This window comes from Aethalodelphis obliquidens, unplaced genomic scaffold (assembly GCF_003676395.1).
Source record: "Aethalodelphis obliquidens isolate GAN/ISIS:26980383/991018 unplaced genomic scaffold, ASM367639v1 scaffold74, whole genome shotgun sequence".
Taxonomy (NCBI): domain Eukaryota; kingdom Metazoa; phylum Chordata; class Mammalia; order Artiodactyla; family Delphinidae; genus Aethalodelphis; species Aethalodelphis obliquidens.
The window spans coordinates 7,895,663-7,920,821 of NW_020838018.1; the positions used below are offsets into that span (position 1 = coordinate 7,895,663).

General features: G+C 55.4%; 1 protein-coding gene across 3 annotated transcripts in view; it reads left to right on the forward strand.

Moving 5' to 3' along the window:
* Positions 1–25,159, forward strand: part of BMP1 (bone morphogenetic protein 1) — a 40,172-nt gene that overhangs the window by 13,204 nt on the left and 1,809 nt on the right. For 2 of the 3 annotated variants that reach the window (XM_027091949.1, XM_027091950.1), the window contains 13 exons: positions 398–522; positions 1,031–1,146; positions 9,155–9,257; positions 10,734–10,850; positions 11,113–11,258; positions 11,360–11,555; positions 12,821–12,946; positions 13,727–13,887; positions 14,295–14,475; positions 18,271–18,396; positions 21,468–21,595; positions 21,981–22,194; positions 24,063–24,313. In XM_027091949.1, coding sequence (XP_026947750.1) covers positions 398–522; positions 1,031–1,146; positions 9,155–9,257; positions 10,734–10,850; positions 11,113–11,258; positions 11,360–11,555; positions 12,821–12,946; positions 13,727–13,887; positions 14,295–14,475; positions 18,271–18,396; positions 21,468–21,595; positions 21,981–22,194; positions 24,063–24,313 — 1,990 coding nt within the window. Of the gene's footprint in view, positions 1–397; positions 523–1,030; positions 1,147–9,154; positions 9,258–10,733; positions 10,851–11,112; positions 11,259–11,359; positions 11,556–12,820; positions 12,947–13,726; positions 13,888–14,294; positions 14,476–17,578; positions 17,787–18,270; positions 18,397–21,467; positions 21,596–21,980; positions 22,195–24,062; positions 24,314–25,159 lie in introns of those variants that run through there. The other variant, XM_027091951.1, reaches the window with a different exon arrangement.

Here is a 25,159-nt window from a genome sequence, read left to right on the forward strand (position 1 = left end):
GGGAGAGGTGTAGTCAGGGCTGAATCAGCACAGGGGGCCTCAGAAGCAGGGCCGGGCAGGGCTGAGACATGACTGACGAGGGGTCTGGAGCTCTCCCGGGGCTGGGAGTTGGGCCAGACTGAGCCGGAGCACCGGTGTGTCCCCAGGGCCTCCTAGGTCCATGTCCCCGACCTCCCAAAGTGTTCCTGGGCTCCCCCAGGCCCTGTGGTATGGCTGCCACGGAGCAGGGTGGCTGGTGGTCAGAGGGCAGTGTAATGACAGGGTGAGATGTCTCCACCCATCCCTGACCCTGCTGAGGAATGTCTGGGCTCTTGCGGGGTCGTGACCTTCGGTGCACGCATGCCAGCCACCCTCCTTCCCGTCAGACTCTCACCCAGGCTGGTCTTCTCCTCCTCAGGGGCATCTTCCTGGACACCATCGTTCCCAAGTACGAGGTGAATGGGGTGAAGCCTCCCATCGGCCAGAGGACCCGGCTCAGCAAGGGGGACATTGCCCAGGCCCGCAAGCTCTACAAGTGCCCAGGTCGGGGCAGGGGTGGGGACAGGCCAGGGTGGGGTGGAGGGCAGGCCCTGGGGCCAAGAAGGTTGAGGCTGTGAGACTTAGAAAAGGCTGAGGCTGTCTGGCGTCGGGGGAGGGGGCACCCAGGGAGGGGGAGTGTTCAAGTTACAGACCCAAACTGGGGCTTGGATCAGGTGGGGAGATGCTGAGCCACCCATCTTCTGAGGGTGAGAGTGAGGGACAGTGGGAGCAGAAAATGGGGGGCGCAGAGCGATTCTCAGTGAGTGAGAGGGAGTGAGGCCCTCCGAAGGAGCTTGACCTTAACTCTGGAACCCATGTTGCCTTGACAGCAGGGCATCCTGCAGCACTAGGTAGAACGGAAAGGAGAAGGGATGGATCTTAAGGGGACGGGGCCATCCCAGACTCTCTCCTCTCCCCCAAAGGATGCCAGGGCTCAGGGCAGGGAAGCCAGAAAGTTGGGGGGGATTGGGCACCTGCAGCCAGCAACCCAGTCATTTCCTTTCCTCGACAGCTTGCGGAGAGACCCTACAAGATAGCACGGGCAACTTCTCCTCCCCCGAGTACCCCAACGGCTACTCCGCCCACATGCACTGCGTATGGCGCATCTCAGTCACACCTGGGGAGAAGGTAACTGAGCATCCTCTCCTCTGCCAGGACCCCTGAGTAGGAGAGCTTAGTCCATGTGGCTGTGAGTGACCTACCTGGGGAAGGTAAACTCATTCACCCTGCAGGATGAGGAGAGGCTTCTAGTAGTTGTATATAAATGCTAACTTGTGAATAGCATTTACTACGCGCCAGACATTTTTCTAAGTGCTTCTCAGATCCATTCGCAGGCTTTTCATGTGGAGTCTGGACCTCTCACCCACCCCTGGACCTTCCATGTCCTTCATATTTTTATTGCTCCCAAGAGTCAGCTTTAAGGCTTTATTTCCCTTGATTGGAACTGGGTTCTTAATGTCCTAGTGCAACCTTGAGCTGGGTTAGATTTTATTACCGGTTGCATTGCTCATTCCAACAGCTCTCAAGATCATTTTGAATCAGAATTCCACCATCCGGCAGGTAGCCGTCCTCACTCTGCCATGAGCTCATTTGATAAGCATGTCTTCTGCGTGTTCCGAACCTGGCCTTTGATCAAAATATTGAACAGGACATGAATTAAAGCAGATCCAAGCTCTCCCTCTGAATTGACATCGACCCAGTAATCTGCAGGCTTTGGGCAAAGCTGTTCCACTAGCTATGACTATGCTAAATGTCATTACCAGCCAGCCACCGGTCACCACCTTATTGACCAACCACCATATGAGCCGCTTCTGAGACCAGACCTTTGTCGTCTTTATGTCTCTGGCACAGGAAGTGATTAATAAATGCCGAATACATGGATGAATTGCCTTACCAAAACAAATCCACTGTTTCACCAGTTGGTAAATCCCCTTTTAAAAAAGAAGTGAGATTTGTCTGATGTACCTTGTTTCAAGTGAACCCAAAAGTAGTCAAGTGTTTCTTTTCTAAATGGTCATAGACCATCTGTTTAGTTGGGGATCACCACTGAACTCAGTGGTTTGCAATTCCCAGAATTCACTCTACACCCCCTTCCCAACACACGCATGTGCATGCACACATGCATACAAACCCCTTTTGAAAACTGGGAAAGATTTTGTTCTGAGTTCTCAAGATTACAGACACTGCTCACATCTGCAAGTTATTTGAATGTCCTCTGATGTCATTTTTGAGTCTAGAGGCAAAAGCCAATTTAAAGAGGCGCTCACTGACTCTCCTTCTGTATTATTGAGCTTCTGTTTCCTTTCCAAACGATGCTGCTTTTATTTTTTATAATTTGAAGATCATCCTCCCTTACGACAGACTTTTATTGAGAGCTGAGTAATTCCCTATCTCCCTTGGTTAACTTTCTAGCAGCTTCCCTCAAAAGTGAACCCACCCCTTCCTTGTTCTTGTTCTGAATCTAAGTTAAAAGTTGCATCCTTTTCACTGTCTTGTAGTGACCTTGCCCTGGTTTCCTCCATTCCTCTGCTGAGGGTTTCCAGCCTTTGGAAATCTCACCGCAGATAACAATAATAATAATAACAACTAATGATCATTGAGCATATGATTGGCCAGGCATGTGTTAAATCTCTGTGTCATGTCTTTTAGCACGACGTTATAGGCTGGGTGCTAATGTTAGCCTCATTTTGTATATGAGAAAACAAACTTGGAAAAAGTAACTTGCCCAAGATCTCATAGATCCTGGATTATGGCATAAAAGTCTGTGATTGAAATACCGTGTGAATTCCAAAGCCTTGTCCCATTCCAACAACTAAGTGCCCTTTGGCAACTCGTGTGGCCACTAGGTGCCCAGTGCTGGGCCCAGCCCTGGGGATGGACAGGTGCACGAGACAGTTCGCGGCCCCACGGAGCACAGAGGAGGGTAGAGCATCACTCTCTTTCCCGTTCAGGAGGTTTGCTCAGTTGGCAGGCATATGGCAACTTGGTCAGGACCCTCTTCTTTCCTTGCTTTGCGGGCTGGCATGGGCTGGCCCTAGTCTCTAGAGAGCACACGGCCTTGCCTTAGGCGCCTCTCTGTGCCTGGGACCTGCTCCCTTCAGAGCTCCCACAAGACTCCCCATCCTTTTTCAGAGACCTGCCCGGAGCTCCAGGGAGAGAAGTGGGCTACGGATAAAAATTCCAGATTAACCAATGCATGATTGTAGAAATGCAAAAAGTAAAACCCACCCATGGTCCTGGTTGAAATTGTAGAGTTGTAACTGAACCAAAGATGGAACCCTGGGGGACAGAAACATTTAAAGGCTGGGGAGGCAGAAGAGGATGGTACCATCAAGTTGGCATGGCCACTTTTTGTCACTTACCAATTATGTGCCAAAGTATTGGCATCTTACGTGCATGATCTCATTATTCCTCACAACCGTTTCATGACGTAGGTACTGTCATCCCTACTGGAGAGTGGAGGGAATTGAGGCTTAAAGTGCAGGAGTAGGTCTGGCCAGGTTTGCTCAGGTAACGATGGTGGAACCAGCATTCAGTTCTAGGACTATCTGACTCCAAAGTCTACTCTTTCAACAGTAAACCTTAAATAAATCCACGTGTGTTAGCGGATGGACTTTGACATCTGTTTGGCTCCTGAGAGGTTGTTTTTCACTTGCCTCCCAGTTCTCAGCTTATTGCCAGACGTGCAAGTGATATGTAAAACTTATCTCGTACAATGTGCGAGTCGTAGGGATGTCAAACGAGAAAGAGCCACTTTGGAGGACTTCTTGGAGGATCCTCAAGTCTTTACACTGCACGTAATTAGCAACTGCCCTGAAGGGGATTTACAGTGTTTCCCAAGCAACGAAGGGAACTCCTTTATGAGCAGGAAAGCGGTTTCAGAAGGAGACCATAGTCAAAAGTTGCAGAGGAGCCAGGAAGATAAGAACTTAAAATGCTTTTGGATTTGGCCGTATCCACCCTCATTCCCATCAAGGTCCAACCCAAATTCTGCCTCCTCCCATCCCCCAGCTGGGCAGAGACGACCCCTCCCATCCCTCCTCTGCAAGGCCTGGGCTGGGTCCTCCCTTAAGTCCCTCTTCTCAGGCACCGAAGGGCGTAGAGCTCTGAGCATGGAGGGAAAGTTGATGCTCATTCTTTGCACAGCCGTTGGGCAAAATTGATCGGTAGGCCTGGGGAGGCCACACGGAATGGAGGTTAAGGGTATAAGTTTAAGATCCAGAGTGCCTGGGTTTGACTCCCAGCTGTGCTCTTTACTGGATGTATGATCTTGGGGAAGTTGCTTACCCTCTCTGTGCCTTTGTTTCCCCATTTGTAAAATGAGCCTGGTGATAGTACCTCCCTCATGGGGTTGATACGAGGATTAAGCAAGTTCATGTACATTAAGTGCTTAGGGCACTGCCTGGAACATAGCGGGAATTCAATCAATGTTAGCTGCTAGTATCATTCTCCGGTCCTGATCTGTGAAATGAGTGAGCCCTGGTCAACTTCCCCGGGTACCTCATTTGCCTCCCTCTATTTCCTGCATTCTGATCCGGACCGTCCTGTGAACCCAGTATCAAACTATCTAAGCAAATTCAACTCCAGGAGTGAAATTAGTGTTTATCAAGTGGCATACACTGTCGTATGGATGTGTGACACGTATGTATTGGTACCCGTGTCAGACAAGGTCGTAAATTTTACGTGTATTAATTTAATTCCCCTAAGTCCTATGAGGCTGGTACTATTACCGTTACCATCTTACAGATAAGGAAACAGAGGCCCAGAGGAGTTAAATGAGGCCTAAGATGTGACTGTAAGCCAGACAACAGGTCCCCCAGGGTTGGCGTGTTCTCCCAACTCCTCCCTGAGAGCACCCAAGAAGCATGAGGAATACTTCCCACACGCAGGGTGCACCTGGGGACTCTGTACCTGTATCTCATTTACCCCCGACTCCCCAGCGGAGTCGTTATGGTCACCTCCATTTTTCGGACAGAGACAGCGAGGCACAAAGTCACCAGCCAGGAAGTGGCAGAGCTGGCCCAGTTTTTCTTGGCAAAGGGCAGTGCCCCTGCCACCAGCGCACAGCTGTTTCCACACGACAGAAGTTGTTACAACTCTTAATTAGACACCTCCGGTCTCAGTATAGCCGTGGCTGCGCCTCCCTGTAGGATGCCCCTGACTGCTCGCCCAGGTCTGTTCCTTCCACGTGAGGTGGCCTCTGCTTCCTCCTGCCTGTGGCAGGTCTTGGGTGAGCCCCGTGGGGCTCTGCCGGCTGGGCACGGTTTCTTCTTCAGAGGCCTGAATCCATCCCCCCTGGACAGAGTCACAGTTGTTTCCGGGGAGGGAGGGAAAGTGGCTGCCGTTCTCAGGGCTGCTTGCTGAGTGAAATGGATTGGCAGGCCCAAGGAGGCCACGTGGAGTAGGGGTTAAGGGTGTAAGTTTAGGAGTCAGGGAGCCCTCACTCGGCCCTCTGCATTCCTTCTTCCGCCCAGCAGCTCTTCGAAAGATATTTTTGTTGTTTGCTAGATATAAAGATAACAGATGCATGTTGTAAACATTTTGAGCAATATAGGAATGCGTACGGTAAAAAGTGAATTTTCTCCCCTTGATCGTCCTCCAGATCCCACTCCACAGAGACAACGAAGCATTGGTAACACTTGGGATGCCCTTCCAGACCCTTCTAGTGTGGGGGTGTGGGGGTGGGGTGGCCTTCTGTAACTTGCCTTTCACTCAACAATAAATCACAGTCATCGTTCCACATCAGCACATATAGATCTACCTCAGTCACTTTCGTGGTTGCTTGGCATCCCGTCATCTTGACTGCCCTTAATTTAATTATTTAATCATCCCCTCAGGTCTCCTGATGGATGCCGATTTAAGTTTTGCCAAGCTTTCATTACTACCAAAATAAATACCTTGAAACTTAAATCTTTATACACTTGGGCAAGTATATTAGAATAGATTCCAAAAAGCAAAATTCTATTCAAGAAATATTTATTAAACAACTATTATGTGCCATGCACCGAGGATTCCATAGTGAATTAAACTTCCTCTGTGGTCATATGTGGTCTTTTCTAAAAAGGTAAAATATTGGGTCATAAGACACTGGCTCTATAGCAAGAGTTAGAACAGATTTTCAACTTCAGTTTTTCAAAATGCCAGGACTTGTATTTTTATAATAATAATAATAATACTCCCAATGATGATTAATCATCGAGAGTAATATAGTGCAGTTTTCGGGGGCTCCCTGGCAGCCTAGTGGTTAGGATTCCGGGCTTTCAGTGCCGAGGCCCAGGTTCAGTCCCTGGTTGGGGAACTGAGATCCTGTAAGCCATGCGGCGTGGCCAAAAAACAAAAAGGAAGTAATATAGTGTACTTTTCGTGTTTTTTTAATTTTTATTTATTTTTTGGCTGTGTTGGGTCTCTGGTGCTGCACGTGGGCTTTTGCTAGTTGCGACGAGCGGGGGCTACTCTTCCTTGCGGTGTGCGGGTTTCTCATTACGGTGGCTTCCCTTGTTGCAGAGCATAGGTTCTAGGCGCACAGGCTTCAGTAGTTGCAGCACTCAGGCTCAGTAGTTGTGGTACGCGGGCTTAGTTGCTCCACAGCATGTGGGATCTTCCCAGACCAGGGATCGAACCTGTGTCCCCTGCATTGGCAGGCGGATTCTTAACCACTGCGCCACCAGGGAAGTCCCCTGTAGTGCACTTTTCAAAACGTGATCTCACTCGATTACATCTCAGAGTAACAAAATTAATGAAAGCTCCCCCAAACACAAACATATTTAAACTCATGTGTGAATCAAAAGAAAATATGAAAGATTGGACCATGGGTTCCAAGCTAGGTCAGAAGAAATGTAAGTACACGGGGGTGAAAGGCAGTGAAAGTACAACAGGCTCAGTAGATTGAAGGTTGCAGTGAACTGGAAGGATCGTTGAGCTCTGTGTACAGAGGGAGTGAGCAAGGAAAGATTGGGGCACATGGATGTAGAGTGGGGTCCTTGGATTTGACATTATGGATGATAACAAGGTCCAGGGCATGATGTGCTGGCTGAGAAGGGGCAGAGAGAGGGTGAGAGAGGAGGTTAGGGAATGCGAAGTTCAGGAAATGGCAAGGATAGTGCAGGTGGATATTGAAAACACCAAGAAGGAACTTCCCTGGTGGCGCAGTGGTTAAGAATCCACCTGCCAATGCAGGGGACATGGGTTTGAGCCCTGCTCCAGGAAGATCCCACATGCCGCAGAGCAACTAAGCCCGTGTGCCACAACTACTGAGCTGTGCTCTACAGCCCACGAGCCACAACTACTGAGCCCATGTGCCACAGCTACTGAAGCCTGCACGCCTAGAGCCCGTGCTCCGCAACAAGAGAAGCCACCGCAACGAGAAGCCCAAGCACCACAAAAAAGAGTAGGCCCCGCTCGCCGCAACTAGAGAAAGCCCGCGCGCAGCAACAAAGACCCAATGCAACCAAAAATAAATAAATAAAATAAAATAAAAAAGTAAAATTAAAAAAAAAAGAAAACACCAAGAATTCTGACGGGGTCGGTGCTAAAGTGACCATGAGCCGGGAGCTCTTCCTTGACCAGTGGTTTTCATTCTGGCCTCTACTCTGTCTGCCTCTAACACTGCAGTGAGCCACAGGGGAGATGGACACCCTTGTCCCCTTCTCCAGCGGGGAACCCAGCTAGCACCTAACAGGTGGGCCCCTTGGGCCTTCTCATGCCCACTGCACACTCCTCGCAGATGGGGGTGCCATTCTCTGGAGTCCCTGCTTGTTGGACTCTGAACATACAGCAGGCTTCAGGGCTCACTCCGGAAACTACTAAGGAAGCAGTTTCCCTCCTAGTAAGGGTGCTTCTCTACCTGTTCATATGCCCCCCTGCTGGGGAGACTTGGTACTTACCGAGGTATCAAACGTTCCTCCAGTATTAGGTGAACGTTTGACGAGTTCAAGGGCTGAAATAAGTTTATGTGAAGGAGGTCCTTAGGGCAGTATCTGTACCTATGTATTGCTGTGTTAGGGTGAGATGCTCTTTCCTCATTTTATGCACCATTTTATGCAGAGGCAAGATTCAAACCCAGGCTCGTATGACTGGAATCTGAGTTTTTCACTAGGTGGTCTTTTCATGCATATGTCTTATTCTTCTAAGTCCTAAGCTCCTTGACAGGGACGTATCTTTTTTTTCTTTTTCTTTTATTATTTATTTATTTTTGGCTGCGTCAGGTCTTTGTTGCTGCGTGCAGGCTTTCTCTAGTTGTGGCGAGCGGGGGCGCCTCTTTGTTGAGGTGTGCAGGCTTCTTGTTGCGGTGGCTTCTCTTGTTGTGGAACACGGGCTCTAGGCGCGTGGGTTTCAGTAGTTGCGGCACACAGGTTCAGTAGTTGTGGCTCGTAGAGCTCAGGCTGAGTAGTTGTGGCGCACGGGCTTAGTTGCTCTGCGGCATGTGGGATCTTCCCGGATGAGGGCTCGAACCCGTGTCCCCTGCATGGGCAGGCAGATTCTTAACCACTGCGCCACCAGGGAAGCCCTTTGTTTTTTTTTAACTGAAGTATAGTTGAGTGTCTCAAACCCATTCTTGGGAGGCATGCAGACCTGATACTCCCTTCAGCGGTTAGCACGAGCCCTGCCTAGAACCAGCACTCAGTAAATGCGCGATGATGGGTAACTCAGGCCTTCTTCCCTCTGCTCGTCCTCTCTGGACCCTTCATTCCCGTTCAGACCGCCCCCTGCCCCCAGTCCCACATGCCTCCCTGGGCCCTTCCTCTCACCAAGGAGACCTCTTCCCTCTAAAGATGCTGTAATTTATATCATTTAAGTTGACCATGAAGAGAGCTGGGTTTGTTTAACCCTAAGCAACGGCTCCTTACTAAGGAGATCAGTAAAATGAGACCCCAGGTCTCAAACATACTTTCAACGAGGCTGTGCATTTTAAGTGAGGCCTGGCTTGGGGTATCTGGGAAGAATGCTGACTAGAACTGGCAGATGGCTGTGGACGAGGGACACTTCTGTGCCAGGAGCTCCTTTCTGGAACACTTAACTATTTATAACCCATGGCAAACAGCCTCACGAGGCAGGCAGCGGTCATGGGGCTGGTGGGCGAGACCGGCGGGCGATGTGTGGGCAGCGGTGTCACCTTCTTCCTCCCCCATTTCCCCAGATCATCCTGAACTTCACGTCCATGGACCTGTACCGCAGCCGCCTGTGCTGGTACGACTACGTGGAGGTCCGAGACGGCTTCTGGAGGAAGGCGCCCCTCCGAGGTACCGGCACAGCCCCGCCTTACCTCCTCCACAGCTGCGTCCTTCTTAGAACTACTCACATGACATGCTGTGCATCCTCCCCCCAACACTAGCACTTGGCTACGGGCAGCACCCTAGCATGGGAACCAGGGGTCCTGGTATAGTCAGTGCTGCAGCTTCATCACTAAATGTGTGACTTTGGGCAAGTCTCTTCCCCAGTCTGGACCTCAAGGTCCTCAGTATGGGCTTCCAGGCCTCCCTCAGAGGGTGGCTGTCGGTGTATAGGTGTGGGCAATCACACAGGGTGACAGAGGGAGATGGACAGGCCTGTCCTCTCAGCTCCAGGCTCTCTTCCTCACCTGGGCAATTTCAGAGGCTCTGTTTTCTGTCTTGCGAGATGTGGCCTGAGGGTGCCCACAGTGCAGCCTGGTGCACCACAGAGACCTACATTCCTGGCACGGTCGCCCAAACTTGTTTGCACAGGGTGCCTTGTCTCGGGGGTAGGGGAGTGGGTAAGTGGGGGATGGATGGGTCAGAACCACAGGACAGAAGATGCTGTAATGGACACAGAGTTAGAGCCTGAGGAGCTACATGAATTCTTCTTCGATCTGGATGTGAGCCTAAGTAGCTCAGGACCGCTCATTGGCGTTAGAACTTTGTCTCACAGCCCAACCTCTGCCTGAAGCAGGCTGACGAATCCTCGCTAACCATCTCTTTTTTTCCCCCAGTTTCTGATGGTCGAATATTTCTTATTAGTCACCCAAAGCAGCTGTCATTACGACACTTCTTGCTACAGAAGTGTTAGCATTTCCAAGATTGCTGTTTCTTTCTTTCTTTTTTTTTTTTTGCAGTTTCTTTTTCATAACTTACATTCCTAGGCCAGCAGCCTCTGTCCATTGCTGTAAGTTGGGAAACACCCATATTATTACGAACACACACATCAGCCCTAGTCAATTCTTGACTACAAAGAATTCCACAGATGGCCAGCCTCATCCGCTTATGTGGATTCTTGTCAGGTTTTATTTCAAAGAGGACATTTTCTCACGCAGTCCCCGGATTCTGGGATTTATTTGGGGTCCCATGGCATCCCCTGCATTTGAGCAAAAGAAAACTGTTGCTCGTTTTTGGTTATTACTTGTTTGCATGGAGAGCAAATAAGAAAGGATAAGTAGTGATGGTAATGCTCTTTTTAAAAAGTAAATAAAACACAGATACCGTTGGCTAAGGTGAGGAGTCACCGTTCCTCCCAGAAACAGACTCCTATCCTTTCCCTCAAGGGCAGGAAATCTTCTAGAGTGGACTCTGGCCCTTCAAGGCCAAAGTGGACCTTGGACCAGATGCAGGCCAACTTGAATGTGTGTCAAGTGCAGACCAGGGCCAGAGCCCCTGAGCCCCTCAGAGAGGTGGGGAGGGCTTCCTGGAGGTGCAGCCCTGGTGCGGGAAGGGAGAGGGCCTTGCTTTGGGCCTCACTGCCCCCTGTCCATGCCGTCTGTCCAGGCCGCTTCTGCGGGGGCAAACTCCCGGAGCCCATCGTCTCCACCGACAGCCGCCTCTGGGTTGAATTCCGCAGCAGCAGCAACTGGGTCGGGAAAGGCTTCTTTGCGGTCTATGAAGGTACTGAGGCAGGGGGACGGGGGAGTCAGAGGTGGGGTCCCTGGGCACCCTAGAACCACTCCCTCCTGGCACCCCAGAGGCAAGGCCGAGGGCCCGTGAAGGAGGAAGCAGAGATCCCACTGGGACTGGCCAGGGCTAGGGGCACTGGGAAGCTGGGGATGTGGGTGGGCAGGGCTAGAAGAGGGGGTAGAGGGGCTCTCGAACATTGCAGAGCATTCTGACCGACATCCTCTTTTTCCCAACTCGTCCCCTGTCCCCAAAGCCATCTGTGGGGGAGATGTGAAAAAGGACAACGGCCACATCCAGTCGCCCAATTACCCAGACGACTACCGGCCCAGCAAAGTCTGCATCTGGAGGATCCAGGTGTCCGAGGGCTTCCATGTGGGCCTCACCTTCCAGTCCTTTGAGGTGGGTCAGAGACCCCCAGGACGGCCCACCTCCTGCGGGCTTCCGGGGCTTGGGTCTGGGCCGCCAGAGCTCCTCCTGCTGACGGAGCCCCCGACCCCCAGATTGAGCGCCATGACAGCTGCGCCTATGACTATCTGGAAGTGCGCGACGGACACAGCGAGAGCAGCACCCTCATCGGGCGCTACTGCGGCTATGAGAAGCCAGACGACATCAAGAGCACGTCCAGCCGCCTCTGGCTCAAGTTCGTCTCTGATGGGTCCATTAACAAAGCTGGCTTCGCCGTCAACTTTTTCAAAGGTGCCTCCTTCCCCGCTCCCCTACCCGGGCCCACTCCTGTGGCCAACCCACCTCCTTTGTTCCTTCTTTTTATTTTTTAAATTTTATTTGATTGAAGTAAGAACACTTAGCACGAGATCTACACTCGGAGCACATCTAAGTGTACAAACCAGTATTGCCGACCAAGGCACAGTGCTGTGCAGATCTCCTTGCTTGACGGAAACTTTATGCCCGCTGACTCATAACTCCCCCCTCCCCCTCCCCCAGCCCTGGGCACCCATCATTCCACTCTTCAGTTTTATGAATTGGGCTATTTTAGATGCCTCATGTAAGTGGAATCATGCAGAATTTGACTTTTGGGGACTGGCTTATTTTACTTAAAATAATGTCCTGAAGGTTCATCCGTGTTATCGCATATGGCAGAGTTTCCTTCTTTTTTAGGGCTGAATAGTATTCCACTGTGTGCCTGAACCACATTTCCTTTAGTCTCATCCGTGGATGGACACCTTGGCTATTGTGAATGGTGCTGCCATGGCTTCATTCGTTCCTCATTCACTCACTCAACACACTGTGAGGGATTCGTAGACCCTGGCGCCCTGCCCTTGAATTTATGGCCTAACTGGGCAGAAAAGGTCCCACTGAAAAACTACATACCTCACTGAGTAAATGACAAACGTAGGTAAAAGTAGCTGACACACGGTAGGTGGTCGACAGAGAATTGACATAACAATTCAGGAGCTGCCAAAAGTTTGTACTGAAGGAATGTTGGTGAGATGTGCAGGCAGAAAGTACCGTAGGAGCTCAGGGAGGAGACAAGGCAGCGTGGACATTTTATCGGCATGACCCTGGGCATTGAGGGTGTTCTGCCCAAGCCTCATTTCCTCGTCTGTAATCTGGGCACAGTTACAGCCCCTCCATCACAGGCTTCATGTAGGGATTGAAGCAGAGGTGAAAGAATGGTACTCAGCCGGGGATGGCGCATGAGAGGCCCCAGTGAATGGTGGTGGCCACCAGCCCAGCCAGTGTGGTCAGAAGGAAGGCTCCATGGGTCCACCTGTCCCCTCCTTCAGGGAACTGCCTGTCCCTTTGGGGTTGTCACAGACAGGATCCCCTGGGGACCGGGTGGGGTTCTGAGCAGGTCACAGCTGACTTCCTCCCCCTGGAATGGGACTGGGGGTGGTCCTAGCAGCCTGAGGGATCCTGGACTTGACTCCCAAGCAGAGGGCAGGAGGAGGGACCCAGGCCCCGGACTGGGAGTCACTGACACCCTTTCCTTACGACCGCAGAGGTGGACGAGTGCTCTCGGCCCAACCGCGGGGGCTGTGAGCAGCGGTGTCTCAACACCCTGGGCAGTTACAAGTGCAGCTGCGACCCTGGGTATGAGCTGGCCCCTGACAAGCGCCGCTGCGAGGGTAAGTGCCCCCGGGCTGCCCAGGACCCTGTTCCCTCTCCCACCCCAAACCCTCCAGCCCGGGTCTCTTCTGCCCTTGGACAGACCCCTTTCCAGAAAAACGAGGATTCCCGGGCACTTTGGTCACTACTCATGGGTAAGGAATACATTGTCTCTTTCAATCCCCCGGAACACACTGTGACCAGGTGTGATGTACTCTGGTCTGGTTTTCATTCTTGTTCTTCTTTTTAAATGCTGATCTTGATTGATTTCATCACCCAGCAGAAGGTCACGATCCACAGTTTGGAAACCACTGTTCTTAGACAGGCACTGAGTTCCAGCCTCTCATTATAAATGTTCCCAGGAGGTAGTGAAACGCTCTCTGGCTAACTGTCTCCATCTCAGCCTGATCTTGCTGCCGGGCTTCTCTCCACTCACCTCTGAGCAGCTCCCTCTCCCTCCGTGCCTCCCAGTCCCTGCCCCCTGGTCCTCCCTGCCTCCCTCCCAGCACCCCCTGCCCACTGGTACTGCCTTTCTGGAGCCCCTCACCCCACCCCCCACCTCTAAGCAGACGCCTGGCCTGTTGTCTCGCAGAGAAAATTGAAGTGACCACACAACTCCTCCTACTCTGAAGACACCCCCCCTCCCCTGCCTCCTTCCCCATAGAGACCACACACCAGCCCCCCAGGCTGGGGGAACCCACAAACCCACTCCTCCTCCTTCATGCACCCCAGCCTGTGTCCATGCCCTTCTCTAGAGCCGGGACTCCTGGTGGGTGACGCCACCTCCCTTGTCCCCCCAGCTGCCTGTGGTGGATTCCTCACCAAGCTCAATGGCTCCATCACTAGCCCGGGCTGGCCCAAGGAGTACCCCCCTAACAAAAACTGCATCTGGCAGCTGGTGGCGCCCACCCAGTACCGCATCTCCCTGCAGTTTGACTTCTTCGAGACCGAGGGCAATGATGTAAGTGCCCGCCTGGGGCTGAGGAGACACAGGGAGGTCTGAGGCGTGCGAGCTTAGCCTGGTGCCTGCTTCCTACCCTCCGAAAGAAATACTCCAGGAATGTAGAGGCAGTGTGTGTGTGTGTGTGTGTGTGTGGGTTCAGAGGAAGCAGGGGAGGCTCAGGGAGGAGGGCCTTGAAGGCCAGGGAGCACGTGGCACATGGGAATGAAGGACGTGGAGTCCAGAAGCCTGTGGGGAGAGGCAGGGCTGGGGGCTTGTGTGGGGAGCACAAGAGGAACTGATGGGGTGGGGTGGCAAAGCAGGTAACTAAAGGCGAAAGGACCCACGGAACAGGGAGCCTCCTCAGGCGCAGGTGGTCAGGAGAGGCTTCCTGGAGGAGGTGGGCCTGGAGCTGCGCTGCCCCACAGGTGTGCAAGTACGACTTCGTGGAGGTGCGCAGCGGACTCACGGCCGACTCCAAGCTGCACGGCAAGTTCTGTGGCTCCGAGAAGCCCGAGGTCATCACCTCCCAGTACAACAACATGCGTGTGGAGTTCAAGTCCGACAACACAGTCTCCAAAAAGGGCTTCAAGGCCCACTTCTTCTCAGGTAACCCCGGACTCCCCAGCTCCGAGCCCCGCATCCCTTTCTTCCTGCCGCTGCGCCCTGTACTCTGCAGCCCCTCTGGTGCCGGGCAGCAGGGTCTGTCCCCTGCTCCCCCCACTGGCCCTCCACCACCAGGACAGCCCTCCCTGCCTGAACCCCGCTATTCCTGAGCCCTCAAGGCTGTATGGGAGCCGACCTGAGGCCGGGCAGGACATAGGCCTGCAGAAAGGAAGGGAGAGGGCGCTCCAGGCCTCAGGGGCCGCAAGCCAAGACCCGAGAGAGGTCAGGCCCTGGGAGCAGGGAGTGCAGTGAGGCCGGACGCTGCCGCCTGCAGAAGAGGAGGGTGTTTGCATTGGACTGTGGGGCAGGTTATCCGGCAGCGGTTGACTCTTTAATCAGAACCAGCACACACCAAATGGGGTCATGCCGGGGCCTTCAGAAGTGATAAGGAGCCTCCCTTCCCTCAACCCCAAAGCCTTCCCACTCCCCCGAGGCCCACGGTGGGGGACTCAGATCCAACCAGCACATGTCTGTTGACAGCTGCCCCATGTAAGGCTAGGGGTCAAGTCCCTTTAAGGGCCCCATCTCCGGGCAGACAGGAGGCCATGGGCTGGCTGGAGCAGACAGATTGTCGGGGAGCAACCCAGGGGTCCTCATCCCCAGCACGCCTGGTGGACCAGGCGTGGGCGGCAGGAAGCCCAGAAACCTCCGAGCGGGTCCACGCTGCCTTCCTTCTCCCCTCCTTTGCCCAGGGTCCTGCATCCTCAAGCCCCCTATGTGGCCGCCCTGCACCCTCACCTGCCCCGCTGGATGCCATGCACTGCCCCTGTGCACTGGTTCCCTGCTTGGTACTGCCAGCCACCCCGCTCTGCTTACAGTGCCTCACAGCCCCTGCCCCACTGCTGGCTGAGACCCTTGCAATGCGACTCCCTCTCTTCCCTGGGCCCACCTGGAACCCGTGTGAGGTGCTCACCAGAGGGCTGAGGGGACGTAACATCCACTCAGGGATGGGCTCGGCCCTGGGGAAACCATTACCTGCTTACTCTTGTCTCTTCCTGCCCTTCTGTTGCTCCAGTCTTGGTAGGGGGGCGGGGCGGAGGGAGGCCAGCACCGCATCTGTCAGACCTAGAGCCCAGGGCTCTCCACCCACGGTTACTGCCCTGCCCTGGCCCGACACTGCTACCCTCAGCCCACCCTCAGCTCTGCACAGACGCGCGCTCACACACATGCACACACACACCTGCACACGCACACTTGCACTGCCCCTTCTCACAAGAAACCTGCAGAGGACCCTCACCGCTGGGCATCAAGGTTCAGCCCTCAGGGTCCAGGGCATCTGCCTCTGACCCCCCAGGAGGGGGGCTATTTGGACTTTTGGGACACCCAGCGAGGAGACCATAAGGCAAGAAGAAGAGAGAGCCTGAAGACCTTCAGTGTGACCCCAGCCACCTTCCGGGGCATTGGGCACTGGAGGGTGAGTGCCATCTCCTTGTCCCAGCCCGTGTCCACTCCCTGCTCCTGCCCCTTCTGCAACCCGCATCCCTGGCTCCCAGGAGAGGCTGCCCCCGACCATGGCAGAGCCCCTCCCCGGGCACTAAAGCAGCCCTTTCTCAGGGCTCACAGCGCTCAATACCGCACTCAGCACTCACTCACCCACTCACTCGCTCATTGGGCAAGTATTTCTTTTACCCCTACAGTATGCCAGGCACTGTACTCGGTTTTTGGGGTGCAAATACGAGGAAGGCATGGGGGTCAATTTCAGGACGATCTTTGCTCATTCCGTGAGCTGGAACTCCTGAAGCTCCCAGCATAGTCATCAGTGAGTTACTCGGTGAAACCCCAGGATGGGTTGTAGGGTGCCCATCACCCCACATTCTCACAGGGCTTGTGCAAAGGCAGCTTCCACAGGGCCCTCTGTCAGGGTCCCTCACGATGCTCTAACTGAGGAGACCTGGGGAAGGACTTGGGGACTCCACCTCTTGACCTTGGGTTGTTTGGGTCCCACGGGGTCTGACTCACGTGAGAGTGAATTGGAGAAGCAGGGCCATCTGGGAGCCAGTGCTCCAGCCCTTGGGCCCCTCTCCCAAGGGAGACCCGGAACAGGGCCGCCGTTGTCACAGACTCCGCCTGGCCATGTGAATGTCAGCAGGCATCTTTCTACCTCGGGGCTCATCTCTGGAACTCTGTGTGTCCACTCCCCTTCCCTGAATGCCTGCCTCTGTTCCAGGCACACAGTACCCAAAATGACCATGGAGAGACTGGAGAATATGTGTGTGTGATGTACCCGTGCCTGTGACCACGTGTCCCTCTGTGTGTCAGTTTCTGTGTTCATGGGAGAGCGCATGTGCAGATCCACCCGAATGGGAGCAGCTGTACCTGTGAGCCCTCCTGAGTCCGCAGTGGCCTGCTGATGAGTCCGTGGTCTCTGCATCCACGTGTGTCTCTGTTTGTACCTGTGCTTGTGTGTGCCTGTGCATGCTTCCTCACGCACAGGGAGTGAGCCAGCGGCGTCTATCCCTGGCACGTGTACACAGGTGGCCGATGGCTGACATGTGTGAGTGTGGTGTCTGTGTGTGAGGGGCTGACGTGTATCCTGTGCGTGTGTGTGTGTGTGTGTGTGTGTGTCAACCTGTGGGTCAGTGTCTGTGCTGCCGTGTCGGGACGACGGTACAGGGTGAGGGATAACATGTCTGTGGGTGTGTTGGCGTGAGTGTGTGTCTGTGTCTGTAACACACTGTAGTTGCAGCACCAGGAGAGAGCCGAGCTCTGGATGAGGCCCCCTTCCCATGGACTGCTCCCCTCTGCTAGAGACTCTGCGTCTCCTTCCCCAGCGTGCGGGCCTCATTCCCACCCCCAAGGCCTTCTCCCTGCCGCAGGCTTCCTCCCGTCTGTCCCCTGTCGCTGTGCCTCCTCCCACCCGCTGCCCCTCCGTGGCCTGGCTGCTCCGGACATGGCCGTCCTGCATGTGTGTCCCGCTGCCCCCCAACCCCGTGCTGCCCGTGGACCCCCCTCGGAGCCGGGCCTGGTTTTCACTGCTCTCCCTCCCTGGCCCCCGCCCTCCACCCGCACCCCTTGGTCCCTTTTCTCCTTCTCTCTCTCGTTTCAGAAAAGAGGCCAGCTCTGCAGCCCCCCCGGGGACGGCCCCACCAGCTCAAATTCCGAGTGCAGAAAAGAAACCGGACCCCCCAGTGAGGCCCGCCTGGCCTCCCGGACCCTTTGTTACTCAGGAACCTCACCTTGGACGGAATGGGCTGGGGGCTCTGCTGCCGCCCACCCCAACCTCCGCTCTGCCATGCCGGCCCGGCTCCCTCCGGCCGGACAGAACTGGTGCTCTCCTCGCCCCCGCCCCCGCTCACGTGGACAGGGGACTCTCCCTGCCTCCCGCCCCTCCCATTTTGATGGTGTCTGTGACATTTCCTGTTGTGAAGTAAAAGAGGGACCCCTGCGTCCTGCTCCTTTCTCTTGCAGTCTGCTTGTCCGTGTGTCTATTTTTCCACTTGTCCGTCTGTCCAGTAAGCAGGTAATGGTAGAGGGTTCCCATGCTGGTCAGCTCCAGACCCCAGCCTCCCTCCGTCCACTTCTCCTTTCTCTCCGCACAGCTGGGCCCCCCTCAGCCACCTCCGCTTGATGCAGTGCCCTGGACCCCCACCATCGCCTTGACCTCCGCTCCCCACCCTGCCTGTGGGGGGGGCGGGGGGAGGGTGAGGTGGACGCCCAGCCGGTCCTCCCACTTCCCCTGGGGTGATGCAGCCCTCATCCCTGCACAGACCAGTCTGCCCTTGCTTGTTCCCCCTGCAGACAAGGACGAGTGCTCCAAGGATAACGGCGGCTGCCAGCAAGACTGCGTCAACACCTTCGGCAGCTACGAGTGTCAGTGTCGCAGCGGCTTTGTCCTCCACGACAACAAGCACGACTGCAAGGAAGGTAAGCGCTGCCAGAGCCCCCGGGCACCTTCCCCTGCCCACGGCCTGGGGCCTGAAGGGCTCAGCGCTGCCATCTCCTCCGGCCTCTCTTTGGACTCAAGAAGCTGAGTGACCTCTGAGGTCACCTCGTTTTGCCTCCCGCCTAGTGCACGGACCCTCCCCATCCCCCCCCCCCCCCCCCCCCCCCAGCAATATCCAAGCCACACACGCTTCTGGAGAGGAGGGGCTGCCCCCAGGCCCCATTGTTAGGCTGTTCTGGTAATTAGTGCTCCTTAAAATCCATGTCCCAGTCTTTCTCTTTGTCCGACCTCCCGCTGTCAGGGACGCAAGCTGGGACAGTGGTGAAGAGCACAGACTCTGGTGCCAGGCTCCCAGCCCTACCACTTAGCCAGCCACGTGCCCTTGGGCAGCAGACTTCCTTTCTCCGCACCCGGGTTTGCTCACGAGTGACTCCTGGATGGTACCAGCACCCTCCTCCTAGGGGCGGGGCGCTGTGATGTGCTCCGAGCAGCGCCTGCCTCATAGCAAGCAGTCACGTATGTCACTGTTATCGGTCACATCTCTGACCCCTGGGGACACCCAGAACAGGGCTGCTGCCTCCCTGACATTGAAGCCCTGCAGATCCTTGGAAACAGCTCTCAGGTCATTGCCCAAATCACGTGATACCTCTCTGGATGCAATACAACCCTGGCCTGCTCCCAGTTGCCGATTCCACTGTGGCCCGTGCCTGCTGGGGATGCACTATCCCAGCAGCACAATGTAGACTCGCCTCTGACACTGAGAGCCTGTGTGCCGTTGGGTGCGTCCTTTCGGCCCTCTGGGCTTCAGTTGCCTCACCCATGAGATGGTCCTGCGCTTTAGAGCCCTTCCTTTGAGCACTTAGCACAGTGCCCGGCAAATGCCTCTTCTCACCATTACTAGGTGGACAACCAAAGTACCAGCAGATAAACTGCCGACTAGGATAAACAGAGGTGAAGCACCCAACGGACGCCCCAGGGCTTCCATCCCCATCGCTTCAGGCTCTCCAAATATAGAGTACCTGACTCACGGAGCCCCCGTATCTTTTAGCTAGGGGAGACCACCTTCTGATGTTGTCTAAACTGTATGCCATCTCTGTACTCTCTATGGAAAACAGGGTTTTGCTAAAGAACCCTCAGCATTGACATCAACAAGATAGCAGGAGCAGGTGTAAACCTGCTGGGAAGATGGCCTGTGCGTAGCTCCGATTCACTTTAGAAGAACTCATCGTTTCTTACTCAAGTGCTAGGCTAGTAACAAATCAGTATTTCCTGACCCTCTGTGGGGGGTGTACCTCTGTGCAAAGTTCTGTAGGGGGTTCAAGAGGGGATCCCTCTGCTCCCGAGGAGACTGCAGTGTAGCTGGGGAGAGAAGTGGGCATGGAAGGAGAAATCAGAGGGTGGGGACAACTGGTGTAAAAATGGGGTGGGGGGCAGTGAGTGTGGACATGGGAAGCTGAAGATGGGTAATGGAAGCAGCTCATAGCTCAGATGTGGAGGCCAGGAGCTCCACCCGCCTCCACCCGGGCCGCTGGGTGGCCTGCAAGGGCACTGCCCCTCTGGACCCTGGCGGCCGTGCATTCATCCTGTGAGCCTCTGACTATAGGCACAGCTGTTCAGCCTGCACCCCACCCACCCCTCTCTCCTCCCCAGTCCAGCGGTGCACTGGCTTTTCCTCAGAGGGACCTGTCAGATTGGATGATAACGCTTAAGGAGCATCAGCCTTGGAGTTTGTGAGGCCATGCTGTTCCGAGGCAGAAGGCAGATTGCAGTGGATCAAGGAGCCATGAGTAGTGAGAACATGGTGTAGCAAGTTTTCTTGAAGACAAGGAAACAGGATGGGTGGTAGCAGGAGGAGAGCGTTGTTTCAGGATGGGCAAAGCGTAGGAAGGGTTCGTGGCCTGGCCGAGCTGGCAGAGGGAGTGAGCGCGGGTAATGTGTGACATGAGGGTCCCCAGATGGTGGGCAGCAATGAGCTCCAGCTCAAGGAAGGAAAATCCATTCCTGCCCGGGAGGAGTGGCACCTTCTCTAAGATAAGGCAGGAGGGAAGGTGAGCGGGGAAGGTGAGTTTGCCGGTAGGGGTTGGGAAATTGAAGTTGTTCATATCTGAGGGCCCTGCTTTTCTCCAGGAGGCAGGAGGTGAGGTGGTCTGCTGGGAGCGGGGCTGGGAGTTGAGGAGAGGGCCGAAGGTTCGGAGCCGTAGCTGAGGAGGTGAGAGATGGAGCTGGTGAAGGACGAATCCAAAGAATATCAAGGGGTGGGGGCCCAGCCACGCTTGGAGACCACGAATGGGGTTTCCCAAGATGGTGCTGCTCAAGCATGGCCCTTGATGAGCAGTTGGGGTGATGACCCACATGGTCCAGCTGATAGAGAAGCAAGTCAACCCAGGAGGAAGTGTTGGGAGGAAGTGGAAGGGTCAAGGCCATGGAGGCCTCTCTAAAGCTGGAGAGCTGTTAGGGAAAGGGAGGGCCTGAGCGCCCTGGAAGAACAGGAGGTGGCCACTGCGAGGGTGATGTGTTTGTAGCATCGAGAATTGGAGGGTGATGGCGAAGCCTTGGTGATGAGAGGTGAGAACCCATAGAGCTGAGAAGGTCAGGGGCGCGAGGCATGTGGGTGGACCATCCACGTGTGTGTTGACATCACCTAGGATGGTGGCAGGAGTGGGGTGGAGAGAACTGAGTCAGATGCCAAAGTCTTCTGTGGATGTGGAAGCGTGGCAGGAGGTCAGAGGATGCCGGCTTCGTGGAGAGCAGAGGTGGTATGGCCAAATGGCCTCAAAGGTCCAGGAGTGTACACAGGGTGCCTGGGAGGGCTGCTTCCATGGCTGGTGCCAGGTGAGGTCCAGCATGGAACCGAGCAGCTAGATTTCCCCGGGCTGGGTGACTGAATGGAAAAGAAGTGACGTGAGCTTTCATTCCATTTCTAAGTGGGGGACAAGAGAAGCAAGAAAGCGGGAGGAGGGGAGGGAGGGGCTTCTTCCTTCCTTTCTTCATAGGGGCCATTGGAGCACTGGGGTCCCTGCTGATCCCCTTCCCCTCACTCACCTCTCCACAGCCGGCTGTGACCACAAGGTGACATCCACCAGCGGCACCATCACCAGCCCCAACTGGCCTGACAAATACCCCAGCAAGAAGGAGTGTACCTGGGCCATCTCTAGCACCCCGGGGCACCGGGTCAAGCTGGTAAGGTGCCCGCTCCCCACCCCGCTCCTCCGTGCCATCTGCGCATCACCTATTTCCTGTCAGCTCCAAAGCCCCATGTCACTCAGAGCACTGCTCAGGGCCATGCAGGCTGCAGGCTGGTGGCCTGGCTGAGCCCACAGGGCTGCCATCCCTGTGAGAAGCCCAAGTCTGGTGTGGACAGAGGCCCTTTCCCAGCATACAGTGGGTTTGTACCTGCCATCGCCTCATTCCTAGGTCCTCCCCGCCTCCCATCCACCAGCAGTGGCCACTGCCCCGGCGTCCATGAACTGGGGTCCGGGGGCCTTGGTTTGCTGCCACCTGTTGTCCACGCCTCCTGCCCCGGCCACATAGTTCCTAATTCACTGTCCTCCCTCATGCCCTCCAGACCTTCATGGAGATGGACATCGAGTCCCAGCCTGAGTGTGCCTACGACCACCTGGAGGTGTACGACGGGCGTGACGCCAAGGCCCCCGTCCTGGGCCGCTTCTGCGGGAGCAAGAAGCCCGAGCCCGTCCTGGCCACGGGCAGCCGCATGTTCCTGCGCTTCTACTCTGACAACTCCGTGCAGAGGAAGGGCTTCCAGGCGTCCCACTCCACAGGTGAGCCCACCGCAGGCCAGGGTGGGGGCAGCCGGTGCCCTGTGTGGTCATTTGTCCTGGAGGCATCTGCTGATCCTGGTCTCAAAGGCAGGCCCTGGGCTCCAGTCGGAGGTTTACAAAGAGCTCCTGAAGACACAGACAGGCCCAGCCCCTGGCCGGGTGGACAGACAGCATGTCCTGAAGGCCAGACCAGAGGGGCAGAGAGTCAGCCTCCTGGGCCAGGGAGAGGAGGTCCTGATTAGGGGTGCGAAGGTCAGAAAGAAAACAGGGCGGTGACAACAGTGGGTAGAGAACCAGAGATGGGGAGGGAATCCCCTGGAGTCCCCAGGGGTAGGACACTTGTCTGTGTGGTAGGCCACCCACATTCTACCCCCCCAGATTCACGCGTTCATTCATTCCGCAGACATTTGTTAACACGTGGCAGGTACGCGGCAGCATCCTAAGGGCGGGTCACAAAATGAACGAAGCAGGGCTTCCCTGGTGGCGCAGTGGCTGAGAGTCCGCCTACCAATGCAGGGGACACGGGTTCGTGCCCCGGTCCGGGAAGATCCCACATGCCGCAGGGCGGCTGGGCCCGTGAGCCATGGCCGCCGAGCCTGCACGTCCGGAGCCTGTGCTCCGCAACGGGAGAGGCCACGACAGTGAGAGGCCCGCGTACCGCAAAAAAAAAAAAAAAAAAAAAAAAAAAAATGAACGAAGCAGACAAACCTCTCAGTCCTTGAGGGGTTTACTCTGCATTTACTTGTTCGTTTATTCAACAACCTTCTACTGAGCCCTGGACCCTGCAGGAGACTCAGAGGGGCACGGAGAGGTGAATCAGGCATAAGCCCTTCACCCTGCCCACACGGGAACCCACAGCCTAGGGGAGAGACAGGACACGGACAGATAATTACAGCAGGAGACAAAACACGCTAAGGGCCTCGCTCTGGGTGTGAGGTGATGGGTCATTGCAGGCAGGGGAGGAGCCCAAGCACAGCCACAACACCAGACAGCTCTGGGTGTACACAGGTGACTGCAGGTCATTTAGTTTGGCTGGAGCAATGGGCGTGTGAGGACAGCAGTGAACTGGGAATGGTGTGGCTACAGAGAAAGGCTGGAGCCCAGTCCTGGGAGGCCTGGGACATCAGGCCAACGGTGACCACTGGGGGCTTGGCAGGCTTCTTGTGGGTCTTAAGCTACCTGTTGGGGAGGCCCCAGAGCTGATGGGTCCACAGTCCCGCTCCTCCCTTTTAACTCAGCCCCTGACCCAGGCCTCGCCCATCCACACCCCACCCGTGAGCCCAGGTGTCCTGAAGGCCAGAGGGCGCAGGAAGGGGTGGACGGGATGACCCTGCCCTGCCTGCTCTCGTTTGCCCTTCCCAGCACAAGGTCACACACTGGAGGCCCGGAACTCCATCTGGCCCTCAGACCTGCTCTGTTTGGCCCACACTGTGTTTTTTAAAAACATGAGCCAACGTTTAAAAATTAGGAGTTTTCGCATAAAATCCACGAGTACGTCTTCTCGCTTAAGAAAGGGAGCTCAGGCGACACAGGGCCCACATTCTTCCGTGATAGCCATCAGCTGGAGCAAATTAGCAGCAACCTCTTTCAACAAGCGTGCTCTCCCTGGGGCCTCTGCTCAGAGCGGCCTTCCACCCACCACGTCCCCGGGCCTCCGCGGGCATCTCTCCAGAGGGAAAGCCGCAGAGCACTTGTTCCAGGCCAAGGCCTGGGCCGGGTCCAAACCCACCTATCACTAGCCATGTGGCCTCGTCCCAGGGCCTCCATCCGGCCAGGAGGCCTGAATACGGGGAGGGACAGTGCCTGGGCCACAGCCGTGCTCGGGGTGGGGGGTGTGTGGCTGATCTTGTGTCCCCCTCCCCCCTCAGAGTGTGGAGGCCAGGTGCAGGCAGAGGTGAAGACCAAGGACCTTTACTCCCACGCCCAGTTTGGCGATAACAACTACCCCGGGGGCGTGGACTGCGAGTGGGTCATCGTGGCCGAGGAAGGCTATGGCGTGGAGCTGGTGTTCCAGACCTTCGAGGTGGAGGAGGAGGCCGACTGCGGCTACGATTACATGGAGCTCTTCGACGGCTACGACAGCACGGCCCCCAGACTGGGGCGCTACTGCGGCTCCGGGGTGAGACCCGCCACCCCTCACCCCAGCGCAGGGACCCAGCGCCTCTGCAGGCCTGGGGTCCCGGTGCGGGGGACAGCCCCTGCCTGGCACGTTGTAGGAGCCAGAGACCTACAAAGTGGGTGGTCGCTCACAGAGGCCCGCCCCGCCCTGGGCCATCCCCACCCAGGAAACCAGGTCCTTTCTGGTCAACACAGAGGTTCCTGCAGCCTCTGGGATAGGCCCTGCCCTGACCCAAGCCTGCTCAGCACCAGTTTCGTTGGGTCTCCAAGGTAGTTTGCATCTGGAGAGGAGGATGGAGTTCCCTCTGCCCTCTGATTCCCTCGTCCCAGTCCAAAGGCAGCTGAGCAGGGCCCGGAATGAGGGCAGAGGTTGGGGCAGGAGCCAGAGACCAGGACTGAGCTGAGTCGTGCTAGGCAGTCGTTCTGGCGGAGCCATGACAATACCCTCATCTCTTCTACTGCCCGTTTCTCTTCTTGGTGAAAGGCCAGCTGGCCCCAAAGCAGATACTGATGCCGCTGTCCAAGCAGATACTGAATATTACCTCTTGGTCCATAAAATGGCACTTTCAGAGGCAGTGGGCAAAAGTTTGCTCGATGCGGTTTTAACTAAGGCCACAGGAAAACCGCAGAGGTGGGTTTATTTTCCTCCAGGCAGAGCTTGTGAGTTCTTTTGTTTTTTTCTTTTTCTTTTCTTTTTAATCCTCTCCTCCTTCAGTGAATGTCATCTTCCCCTCGCCATTCCACACACACACACACACACACACACACACACTTTTGCACATGTACTCACACTCATATGCACACTCAGACACGCCCTCCTTCCCATCACTTCCCTGGTCCCCTGCCT